Source organism: Meleagris gallopavo, chromosome 1 (assembly GCF_000146605.3).
Source record: "Meleagris gallopavo isolate NT-WF06-2002-E0010 breed Aviagen turkey brand Nicholas breeding stock chromosome 1, Turkey_5.1, whole genome shotgun sequence".
NCBI lineage: Eukaryota > Metazoa > Chordata > Aves > Galliformes > Phasianidae > Meleagris > Meleagris gallopavo.
This window is the reverse complement of record NC_015011.2, coordinates 120496144-120508897: the sequence shown is the minus strand read 5'-3', so window position 1 is coordinate 120508897 and position 12754 is coordinate 120496144. Positions and strand designations below refer to the sequence as shown.

The window sequence follows — 12754 nt, the reverse complement described above, 5'->3', positions numbered from 1 at the left end:
AGGCAGTTTCTGCTGAGAAGGGGCAGGAAGAGCTCTGATTTTTGCTTTCATTTCAAAGCCCTGGAATATGATTTATTGCAGAAATCTTTGAAATCTGTTCTCCCACTTTAGAAGAGATGAAGAAATGTTTTTGGGTTTCAAGGCCAGCTATGAAAATTCTCCAATTTCCTCTTAGGCTTTGAGTTTAAAATGACATTTGATCTCTTGTGTGTGTGTGTGTGTGTATGTATATGGAATTTAGGTTGCTCAAGGCAAGAAATCTGGTTGTTTTTTCAGGACTGTGCTATGCACCATCTCAGCTATAACACTGACCATGTTTTTTTTTTTGAGGAAAATTTGTTTCACTGTTAGGAACACTTGGCTGTTTCTGATTTTTGCCTTGCCTATAATCTGGGTTTTCTTCCAACTGCATAGAATTCTTTGAGGAAAAATCATCTGCATCTCAGGTAGGGACAAAGGAGAAGATTGATGCTGTGCCTGCTCTGCCTTTCCAAGATATTCTCTATACTTTCTTGGATGCATTTTTATTTTGTCTTGGTTTATCAGAGGAAGTTGGCTGCACTAAAGAAAGGTAGACTATGGTTTTGAATCTGTGGAGATGTATGGCTGAAGCAAGGCACTTACCCCAAATGATTTTGGAGAGGGTGGGTTTTTTCCCAAGGGTTAGCTCCTTAGTTTTTGAACAGAGAGTGGAGATTTAGGTTAGATATTAAGAGGAAGTCTTTCACTCAGAGGGTGGTGACGCACTGGAACAGGTTGCCCAGAGATGTTGTGGATGCCCCATCCCTGGAGACGTTCAAGGCCAGGCTGGATGTGGCTCTGGGCAGCCTGGTCTGTTGGTTGGCAACCCTGCACATAGCAAGGGGGTTGAAATTAGGTGATCACTGTGGTCCTTTTCAATCCAGGCCATTCTATGATTCTGTGATGATTCTATGATTACTTAGCAGAAAATCTCTCACACTGTTTTTTTTGTTTGTTTTTCCCCATGCGGTGGTTTTCATTTTTAAAAACTTCTGATTCAGCATGATGTTTTAGGATGACTGTGTTTCAAACCTGAGGTAGCCTGCTTTTTTTGTTTGTTTGTTTTCCCCTTAAGAGCAGACTGACTTGTTAGATCTCTATTGATCACCATTGCTAATTCTTGTATGCACAGTGACTCATTACCAATGTTTGTTCAGTAACATTTGCATTAAGTCAAGTAGGAAAGCAGTAAAATTCTGATTTTTTAAATGTCAGATGAAAAAACTGTGTGGCACAAAGACTGGATGAGGGATTATAGCCTTCCCTCCAGTCTGTGACCAGGCGCCTGTGGGGATACAGGATGGTTTTTTGTTCTTTTTGTTTGTTTGTTTTTGGGAGGTTTATTTTCCAAATTTTATGCAAATAGGTGCTCTAAAAATGTAAAATTTCCTAAAGGCCATAGGGAAATTGTTTCCTCCCTTGGGCTGGATTTTCTCATTATGCACTTATTTCACAAGTCTGCATGGGTTTGCTGTACTACAGCTCCCTCAAGTGGTAAAATATTTTCCCATTTAAAACTGCAGCTAACTTAACGTGAGACACTTCAGAACCCTTCAGAATGTGGTGGAGTCACCGTCCCTGGAGGTGTTCAAGAAACGTTTAGATGTTGTACTGAGGGACATGGTTTAGTTGAGAAATATTGGTGGTAGGTGGACTAGATGATCTTGAAGGTCTTTTCCAGCCTTGATGATTCTATGATTCTGTTGTTCTGTGACTGTGGTCTTCATTTAGCGGCTGAGCTGCCAAGACAGCTTGGGCAGGACACTTCATAATATCACAGAATCACAGAATGGTTTGGTTTGGAAGGGACCTTTAAGATCATCTAGTTCCAGCCTCCTGCTGTAGGCAGGGACATCTCCTGCTAGTCCAAGTTGCTCAAAGCCCCATCCAGCCTGGCCTTGAAACACATCTGGGGAGGGGGCATCCGCCACCTCTTTGGCACACCCCAGAGAGGTGTTTAAGTTTTGTTGTGTGAGCTTCAGAACTAGGGAGAATGATGGATATTTGACTGCCAAGAGTCGTTTTAACTTCTGTTTTCCTATTTGCCAAGTAACTTGTTTCAAACAGTGCTTTTGCATGTCTGACAGCAGAAAACAACAACCCCTTGAAGTGTGCAGGTTATCTGTCTGTTGCCTTGCTTAGAACAGGCTTGCAGAATTCCATCTACAAAGTAACAAAGCATTCATGTGTCTGGGAGAGGAACATAGGCTGCAGATTTTTGATCTTGCCATTATGCTGCAAAACATCAAAACCCTGTTATAAAGCAGAACATCAGTGTTCAAGGAATAGGAGTGTGAGTAAGAAAGAACTCAGGCTTACTCTGCTTTGGTTCAGTGTGAAGTTTGGCTAGAAAATGCCCTCCAGTGTTACCACTGCATCAGTAATTCTTTGTTTCTCTTTCTAAGAACATGGAAAACATGCAATAGTCTGAGGGAATTTTCTCATGTGTTGGTTCTAGAAATGTTCCTTGACATACTGACTTAATATGAAATGCTATGCAGGATTCCCTGTGTTAAGCACTCTGCCTCAACCTTTGAAGGAAGCTAGAAGTTATAAAATGTGCTGGCTTAGTGCTTGTTCTCAACATCAGTCTTGAGGATTAAAATCCAGTTGCCACTTGATTTACAGAGCAGCAGTGCATAAACAATGTTTTTTAGTTCTCATCATACTGCCTTTTAATATGGAAGCTGAGATGAAATTTATGATTGTCTAGGTAGTGGAGTACTTTATGGGTATGTATCACTTTTCAGCTTGAAGTATTTTAAGGTCCTTTGAAAACCAGATACACACAGCAAACCAGTGTCATTCCAAAAATGCTTTCCCCTCAGAAACCTCCTTCTCATTTGTCATGGATGAAGGCATATTTATTACTTTTATTTGGTTGTTTCCCTGCTAGATGTTTCTTGTGTTTCTGCTTGCAGCCGATGAATATCCCACTCCACTGATGTTAGTTACAGATTTCAATTCTGTTCTTGTCATGTGTTTTGATGTGTTTTTTTTCCTCTTCCATAGCTTTGCTGAGTAGGAAGGTCACCCAGTTCTCCTTGCTGTTTGTCATACGAGCTGAGGAAAGCACTTCCTTGGAAGTGATTGTTTGGACATAAATGTGAGTAGTTTAATAGCTAACTGAATTTCCAAAATTAGTTTTAAACTTTCAAATTTTCATGCCCACATTCTGTTATCCATTTTTGTTTAACTGCTACCATAACCTTTACTTGAATTTGCTATTGGATAAACTTGAAAAAGTAAATGCACGACAATGGAGATCTTAGAATTTCTAGGAACTTAATCACTGCATTAGTGTGGGAAAAGTCCTAAGGTAGAATGTATATATTATATTTAATACAGTCCAAGACAGACTACTAGAAGGCTAAAAAGAATACAAAAACACCTTTGTCACAAAGGATAAGTGTATGCATGGATGAATTATCACCAAAGCACTGTATGGGGGAATTTCTTTGTATGTCGTCGTGAATATTATGTAGTCATGAATACACTGAGTGGGAGATAGGAAAGTTCTGTAGTTTATATGGCAGGCTCCTATCCATGTGGCTTTTCCTCACTGTACATACATGGCAGTGCACTAAAACTGAAATAAATAAACCAAAATAAAATGTATGTAGTTTATGCTGCATACTAAATGTTGAAAATACACAAGGCTGTCTTGCATTTGGGTAAGTAAATTTTGCTGTATGCGTAACATAATACATAATGTGTATAGATAGTTGCAAGCAGTGAAGAAAATTACATTGGAAGTGGCATGCATTAGAAGGAGCAGAGCTGAATCTGAGGCATGGGGCAGTTGTACTGTTTGAGCATTTAACAGTGTCCTTGCCTCTGCCCTAGACTGCATGAAAAGCAATATATACCAGCAGATCATCATCTTCTAATGTCAGCTGCTGAATGTTTGAGAGATGGGAAGCTGTCCTGCTGTAACCATGGTCACCCTGCTTAAGAAAACATCTCTCTCCACTCTTACAGACTCTGTGGTTGGATACCAGGACAAATGAGGAAGGATTCAGCTCTATGTGCTTTTCATTATGGCAGTTTAACAAATATACTTGAAAAAGTGTATCTCTGTTTTTTCTCTGTTTCTGAAACTACTTTAGTAAAATAATTTCTGTTATAGACAACATTGAGCTCTCACAAAACTTCAAAGTGTTAGGCAAGAATGACCTGTTTAAAGACAAGTGAAGTGAAAGCAGACAGCATTTGCTATGGAGGTCAGGCTGGTCTGTAGTCTGTGCTTGTAGAAACATAATGAAAGTCGATGCTCACTTTCTTGTCTTTCTCCTTTTCTTTTGAGCTCCAAGGCCCTACCTAATGTTTAGACTTATTTCTGGCATGCACAGTACAACTGAAAGCTGCAAAATGTGCAAATTATCCAGCTGTCTCTCTTCCCTCTCTTCTTCTCCCCTTCTTGGGAGATTTCATCATGGAAATAGTGATGGTGCAAGAAATGTACTTGAGTTCCTTCAAACACACTGTGTGAATTCCCACACTGTGACTGTGTGTAGCTGGCTTCAGTTTCTAAGTGCAAGTGACTTTTTATAGGGTCAGGATGTATGCAACTTCAGCCAACACATTTTTGTCAGGTACAGAAGACTAAATCATATGAAAAGAGAACACATGGTCACAACGCACCTTTTAGTGTGTCTACACGTTTAATTCTGTTCAGCACCAGGAGAATAATGTTAGTAATGTTTGTGTATAGCAGTGCACTAGGCATCTTTTTGAAAGCGCTTTTCAATAATCAGAAGGAAATCTCATTCAAGCCCTAAAACCCTGCTTTCTGAAATTTCTTTTTCTCTTTCCATTTAACGCCAGTCAGAATATATGGAAGCGTGCTTTAATAATGCTGTTGCTGTAAGACAATACATGTATCAGCACTAGGATACATGTGATGTGTCTTTAACTTTTAAGAATTTGCAAAAGTAGCAATTAGGTGTTTGCACATGTCACTGTTTTTAAATCAGTTTCTAGGTGTTACTGTTTTTGAGCGGTCTTGATGATCAAACTGTAACATAATAACAGAGCTAGAAAGGGAAAGAGCAATGATATGGACATGTTATAAAAGTTTACCAGTCTGATGTGCCTCTCTGTTAGCAGCTGTGAAGAGATGATTTTGAAAGAGAGAGAACGCATGGTCTCTTGCATTAGAAGTGAAAGGTTTCAGTATTGCTGGTGATCATGGGTCATGTAGGAGCCAGAGTGTGATTTGGGGCTTAAGATCCATTAAGTTACATTAGTATCACTTGCTTAATAGTACTGCAGAGTAGTTCTTAACCTTAGCTTTATAGCTTCTAATAAAATATGTTCAGCTATTTCCTGTTCATTAGTTGTACAGATTACTCATATTAGGTTGTGGTGATACTTAAAAGCTCATCAGAACACCTGAAAATTTTGATATCTTCAATAAGTTCTTGAAAAAAAATCATTTAGGTATTTTTTGTTAGACTCCATTCCTACATTTACTTGGTAGTTTTATTCTTTTGAAATAAGAAAAGCTTGAGGAAAAAGTCTGAAATGAAGAATCAGTCCTCATATATCTCATCTGTCTGTAATAGAAGTTAACCTTAATTGGAACTTGCATGTTTTATTAAAATCAAGACAACAGATAGAACAGATAATCAAACATCTCAATACTTAGAACAATTTATGAAAAAGATCTTGCCAAATTAGGGTGTAGTTACTGTGATGTCTGTTTAAAAAAAAAAAAAGTGTGATTTTTTTTCTGATATTCTGTATTACTGCAACTTGCATGTTTATTTGTAGTCAGATGCTTGGAAATAGTGAAAAGTGGGAAAAGATGTTGAAAGATTCACAGAAGTTGAGACTTAGAGTCTTTTTTTTTTTTTTTTTTTTCCTTGAGAAAGATTATTTTGCACATTTTGGAAAGATGGCAGCAGAATCTTGCTTGGTTTGAGGTAAATTTTCATGTTGCAATTTGTAACTTTCAGATTAAATAAGTTGCAGTGTTTACTTCTACAAATCTGCCCTTGGATACTATCAGGAAGGTAGTACAGAATGTATTCAGCAGTGAGGACATTGTGTTATTCAAATAGTTATTGCAGCGGAAGGATGAGATTTTTAATACATTCATAATTTGTGCAATGGAAAAACAAACATTCTCCAAAAACAGCATTTTTAGGAAATTGAATCTGTTGACACTAATCCTGTAAAAACTCTGATATTTTGCTGCCTTATGAGTGAGGAGGGGATGATATGTTGCTTATAAAGTTTCCCTTTAAATGTTTTGGAAAAAGTATAAACTGATAGCAGATTTTATACATCAATGAGTGTTTATCTGTTGCTTTCACTGAAAAACACTGAATTTCAGAACTCCTTGGTAGTCCAATGGTATGAGTGCTAATGCATTAAGCACCACAAAATCTACCTGTACTCTCAGCTGACAGAATGGCTTTGTAGTTACTTATCTCTTGTAGCAGCTGGGACTTTCCGTGGGTACTTCTGCTTTGCTGTATGTGCATAGAAAAACAATTCTTATTCAACATTTTTATTGTGCTGGCAGTGTCTTTCTTGGTGCGATTTTTGGTAAATTACTGTTTTTTCCTTAAAAATTAGTTTCACGCCCTAATTTTGAATAGTTAACTCTGCCTCAGCAGAAGTTCTTTCTGCCAGCAGAAAGAAGGGCTTGCTTGAGTTAGACTAGTTAGACTCCTTGCTTGAGTTAGACTAGTATGCCCACTTACACTTTCTCAGAATCTGGCTTCCTTGGTTCTGTGTTTGTTCTGCTAATTCCACTATAAACCATTTCAAGGAAAGGTTGACGAAACCAGTGGTATATGCAAATAAGATAGTGTAAAAGAACATACAAGATAAAAACAGACTTGTGATAATATAAAGAAAATGATGTAATAGGTGTCATAATTGCAGAAAACATTTTGTGTTTTTTTTCTTATTTCAGGTTTAAAAATGTCTGACCAGAAAAATATTATATACAGAATCCATTGTATTGAAAAGCTACTCTCTGAGAACAATTTCCAAGATATTGAGGATCATTTTAGAGAGCTTGAAGAAGTCAGTATGACTGTAGAATATCTTCAGGGGACTGAAGTTGTCAAGGTTGTATACAGAGTACTAAAGAGCTGCCCTTCAGCAGAGCTGAAAAAGAAAGCAAAGCAGCTGTTATCAAGATGGAAAGCACTTTACAAGAATAACCATCTTCAGTCAGTGCAAGTCAAGAAGTCACTTTCTGTATGTGTGAGTGAGAAAACTGAACATCTTGAGATTCCTGGAGAGCAGTTGCTGTCTGAAGGACCTTGTCAGCAGGTAGTATTAGATGCTCTCCCTTGTAAAATTTTGGTCCCACCACAAACCATTAAAAAAGTGGTAAGTAACAATGCAGAAGGCAGCATAGATCAGCTTTCTGCTTTTGAGGAAGGATGCATTAATAATGAAGGTTGTAAACCTCTTGTTAATGAAGCAGGCTTGCAGCAGGATCACATGAGAGCTCTGAGGTGTAAATGCACAGATCTTCTTTATAAAGCTTTGACTGGTTCTGCCAAGGACAAAGAAGAAACTGATAAATGGCTAGAGCTGTCTAAAGAAATTGAAGAACATGTTTTTGCTCTTCATTCTAAAAATGACAGAAAGTATAAAAATTGTATCAGAAGTAAAATCTCTAACCTGAAGAACCCTAAAAGTTGCAACTTAAAACATAACCTTTTTTCAGGGACTTTGAGTCCAAAGGCTTTTGCTGAGATGACAGTGATGGAAATGGCCAGTGATGAACTGAAACAGCTCAGGGCCCTGTACACAGAGTCCTCTATTCAAGAACATCAGCTTCCACAAGTTATTAATGGCACACAGACAAGCAAAATAAAGTGTAGGCGCTGTGAAAAATTTGATTGCACTGTCACTATGATTGCCAGAGGAACTCTCTTTCTTCCAGGCTGGGTGCGAAACACAAATCCAGATGAACAAATGTTGACCTTTGTTATTTGTAATGAATGTGGAGAACAATGGTATCACAGCAGATGGATTTGTTTGTGATGCTCACTCACTTTAAGAAGTCACTAAAAACACAGATAAGAGAAGATGTCTCTTGAAACTGTATAGTGTGAAACAGTAGACACAAATAAAAATTGCAAAAGCACTTTTTAAAATTGCTAAGTTATTTTTGAAGATCTACTGAAAGTGTTTTTTTGTTTGTTTGTTTTTTAAGTGGTATGGCTATGTGTTTAAAAAAAAAAAAGGTCCTGTTTAGCAAACAATTTTTTTGTATGACAAGAACACCCATCTAGATGATGAAGGGAAGCCATTTGATGACATCTTTTTCATTTTCATTGGAGCTTTCAAAACTGTTTCTCACAGAATGCTTCTGAACAAAATGCCCAGCATACAGTGAAATAAAAAACATAAAGTGATGTGTGGGATGGGCCCAAAGGGTTATAGTAAATGGAGTTACATCAGGATAGTAGCTGCTCACTAGTGGAGTTCCTCAGGGCTCCATTTTAAATTGTGTTCTCTTTAATGTTTTCATAAATTATTTGTATGTAGAACTAGGAGGTGTTTTGAGCAAGTCTGCTGATGATACTAAACTGGGAAGAGCTGCTGACTCCGTTGAGGGTGAAGAGGCCTTGCAGAGAGATCTTGACAAATTAGATGGCTGGGCAATCACCAAGCAGAGCAAGTGCTGGATTCTGCACCTGGGAAAGTTTCTGCATCTGGGAAAGTTCAGACTGCTGAACTAGAGGCTGGAAAGCAGCCCCATGGAAAGGGATCTAGAAGGTTCAGGTTTATGGCAAGTTGAACATGAGCCAGCAGTGTGCCCTGGCAGACCAAAGGGCCAACCATACCCGGGGTGCACCAGGCCTGGCACTGCTGGGCAAGGGGAGGGGTTGTCCCGCTCTGTGCTGCCTCACCTCCTGCACTGGGTGCGGGTTTGGGTGCTACAATGTAAGAAGGAAATGAAACTGTTAGAGAGCGTCCAAAGGAGGGCAATGAAGCTGGTGTACGGTCTGAAGGGTAAGTTGTATGAGGTGCGATTGAGGTCTCTTGGTTGGCTCAGTGCAGAGCAGAGGAGCTGAGGAGAGGCCTGATGGCAGCTGCAGCTCCTCACAGGGAGCAGAGGGGCAGTGCTGAGCTCTGCTCTGTGTGACAGCGACAGGGCCCGAGGGAACGGCATGGAGCTGTGTCAGGGGAGGGGCAGCTGGGGGTCAGGGAAAGGGGCTGCACCACAGGGCGGTGGGCATGGAACAGGCTGTCTGGGGTTTTGTGAAACTCAGTAATCATTAATAGAATTTCTGTTCCTGCTAGAAAAGCTGGAGTCCTTTGCTTTATCAAGGAGTTACTTGTTCTGCTTAAACTGCTATAACACAGATAGCTGCTAGGTTCTTGATACTACCTTAAAGCCAGGCACAAAATAATTCTGCTTCTGAACTAGATTGCAATCTGGATCAAGACAGAGGCCTGGAAGTACAGGTGGAAAAGAAAAGAAAACACTGGGAGGCAGGGAGAATGAGGAAAGCCTGCTGTAATTATGTTATATAAATATATAGGAAACAAGGCCTTGTTCCAGCGTTGGTGGAAAAATCTTGTCTAGTTTCAGTTTCACACCTAGCTCATTTTGATAAATGTGTGAAAATCTAGCATTTAGCAATTGGAGAAACTGAATGTGAAATCACAAGTTATTTTATTACTTTCTTGATCATCTCACACCATCAGTTATTTTCACCTAACACAGTTCATTACCACTTCATTTTTTCCATCTGTGATTGTATCCACTCCTCATGACTGAAAAGATTTAGTACAAACAGGTGTCCGTGGTGTCATGTGCTGCTACATATCAGTACTCTGCAGACATGCAAGTGCCAAATGTGAGTGGCAATCATGCAGACAATCATTCAGGCGAGTCATGCAGACTTTGCTCTTATTTGAAAAGGTGCGGTCTCAGTTTCACTATGCAAAGTACTGTTCCAGGCTGCAGTCTGTCAATAGGTTATGTTGTCTCTACCTGGACTGTGTAACTGCACAAGCTTAAAATGTTTGCCTGGATAAGATTATGTGTTTCGGCTCAAATTGGCACTGAAGAGTCAACCTGCAACCAGACATTGTGTGCACCAGCATGAGGGTAGAGATTACTGGAGTACAGGGAATGTCAGAATCCCAAAACAAGAAGAAAAAGGAAGCTTTGAAAAGTGAAATTTATTTATGTTATTGAGATCTTCTAGGTTTGTTCCCCATAGCAAAAAAATCTCTCAACTTCTTGAACCGGGGACTATTGCTTTTTCCCGATTGTTAGGTATATCCATGATGTTCCTCCACAAAGGGGCATGGCATTAGTGGGAGTCCAATCAGACAAATAAATGCAGAATAAGGCTGAAGCATGTGCGCTTTTTTTGTTGTTATTTTTTTTAATCATTATTTTTATTTTTTTATTTGTTTTCCCTGAAATACTGTTAAGTACAGCTACTTCCTTTATCTTATGAGTAGTAGCAATGAAGTATTAAATACAGATTGCCCTCAAAGTTTAAGTAACATGTACCTTCAAGACTTCTGTCTCTCAAGAAGTCTGGAGCTAAATTAACAATGAAATTCACACATTTTTCTGAGAGGTATTCTCCTAATTGGAGTTGATGAATGGGAGTTAATAGCTGCGTTCATGACAGCACACCTCATTCCTGGAGATCCCCTGCAGTTAACTTTGTCCTGCTGAGGGCCTTCGGTTTTTCCCTCAACCATTTTCCTGTAGCACATTGCTCTACTGCCATTTGTTGCTTAGAACTCTTCCTTCCTTTCCAAAACAAAAAGGAAACAGTGCACTTCTGTTGTTTATTTCATTTCAGTCTGCTATGGTACATACAAAAGAAAAGGTTGTTTTTTTTGTTTGTTTTTTTCTGCTAGCAAAAAAGGTTAGCTACTCATTGATAACTGTTGATAAGGAACAAATATGTTAAATTATGATCCTTCGGGGAGATAAGGATTGCTTTGATACTTGCTAGGGGGAGATGGCTTGCCACAGTGTGGTATTAGCGGACAATAAAGGCAGCTGACTTCATATCCCCTTATTTTTGCTGCTGTGATTCAGACAGGAGGTGACACAGTCATGTTTATTGAGGCAAGGTCATCACTTGCTAGGATGGGACAAAGTCTCCTTGCCAGTTACGGATGGTAAAAAGCGTCATTCATGGGCTGCGCTGCACGAGGGCTTTGCTGATGCAGAACACTCCCTTGAATGAAAACCCCCACTGTCCTCTGCTTGCCATTCTGCTGTTGATAAAATGTGGCATAAAACCAACCCTCATTCTGCTCATGAGGCCGGCAGTGCACGGTGCATGGATAAAGACCTTAAGAAGAAGGCCCACAGCATCCTGCCAAGGCAGGCCCAGCCAGTTGTGTCAGCCAACCCACGGGGACAGGCCATGCCAAAGCCAAGCCAGGGCTGTGGGTCTGATGTAGGAGCCAGGCCTGTGGTGCCATTATGGAGTGGTGTTTCCACCTGGGTCTGAAATCAGAGCCATTTCAGTGTGAACTGGCCACACAAATCTCAGATGGTCATTTCCTTCAACCTGCTGCTGAGGTGTGACAGGCCTATCTTCTTTGAATGGCCTGAACACCAGCAGTGCTCCTTGGGTACCTGAGATTTACTACATTCCTTCATATTTCTATGTAAAAAGAATAAAGCTACACCTCACCATGAGAGCATAAGAATTTTGTTCCTAACTCAAATTTTAAAACTTCTTCAAACAGATCCAAATGCCTGAGAACCAGCATTCTCTCCAGAAAAAATACAGGTTGTAGCTGCATCCCTGGAAGATAAAAACTATTTCCTCCACATCCAAAAGCTGTGTTTTTTTGTTTGTTTGTTTGTTTGTTGTTTGTTTTGTTTTCCTTTTAAAATCACAAAATAATGACCAGAACTTATATCCTAGAATAGTCGTTTCAAGATGCCATTTTCTGCCCACCCAGCGCTTCCTTGTGGTTTACTTCAGTCCTGGATGAAAGCAAATCCCGGGAAACAAGTCCTTAAACATTTTCAAAGTCCAGCTTTGTTATATAAGAATGCCTGTAGTGTCATCACATTTGCCTTTAGCCTGGGTGCTGCTGTCAGTGGGAGGCATTTCCCTCTGATAACACGGAGATCTTGTTTTCCAATCCTTTGTACATCTGATCCAAACACCAGATGACTGTGCAAGCGGCAGATCCAGTCTGATTGCCTCATCCTTGTGATCGAAAGCATGTGACAGCTGCTGGAGCAAAGTGATGTTTCAAAGGGTCATCCCTTAAGCGTATAATCACCCATTCCTCTTGATGATGCGGGAACCTCTTTAAATGCATTTAAATACATTTCTGCTCATTTCGCGATTTGTCCCATCCTTGTAACACGTTTTAAGAGCGTAAAAAATACTCTACCACCGGTTTCTTCGCATTTCTTTCCCGCAGTCGTGTTCGCAAACAGCCACGCGGGCTTCATCCCGAGCGGCCCCAGGGACAGGTGCCTCCCTGCACACCGCCCCGCGGCAGCGCCCACCCCTTCTAACGGGGCTCAGCGCTGCGGATAGCCCCACCTCCCCGCCCCGCCCACGTGAGCGGGGACCCTCCAAGGGCGGGGTCGCACCCACCCTCCCCTCCCCTGTCGGGGGCAGAGCCAAGTGGGGATCACGTGACCTGCCCGCCCCCCCCGCCTGCTCCGCCATGTTGTTTCTCCCTTCCCTCAGCGCCCGGCGGCGGCGCAGCTGGGCCTCGGCGCTGGCGGCGGCTCCTATTC

The 12754-nt window shown here is 40.6% G+C and overlaps 2 protein-coding genes across 5 annotated transcripts in view; both read left to right on the top strand.

Moving 5' to 3' along the window:
* The window catches only part of TCEANC (transcription elongation factor A N-terminal and central domain containing), an 8723-nt gene extending 573 nt beyond the window's left edge, over positions 1–8150 (top strand). For 3 of the 4 annotated variants that reach the window (XM_010726430.3, XM_010726427.3, XM_010726437.3), the window contains exons 2-3: positions 3034–3127; positions 6950–8150. In XM_010726430.3, coding sequence (XP_010724732.1) covers positions 6958–8037 — 1080 coding nt within the window. In that variant the 5' untranslated portion in view covers positions 3034–3127; positions 6950–6957 and the 3' untranslated portion in view covers positions 8038–8150. Of the gene's footprint in view, positions 1–38; positions 447–3033; positions 3128–6949 lie in introns of those variants that run through there. The other variant, XM_010726445.3, reaches the window with a different exon arrangement.
* A 4534-nt stretch (positions 8151–12684) lies between these two features.
* RAB9A (RAB9A, member RAS oncogene family) overlaps positions 12685–12754 on the top strand; it is a 9050-nt gene continuing 8980 nt past the window's right edge. Inside the window, exon 1 of the mRNA XM_031557432.1 lies at positions 12685–12754. The gene's annotated coding sequence lies outside the window, so the exon portion shown is untranslated.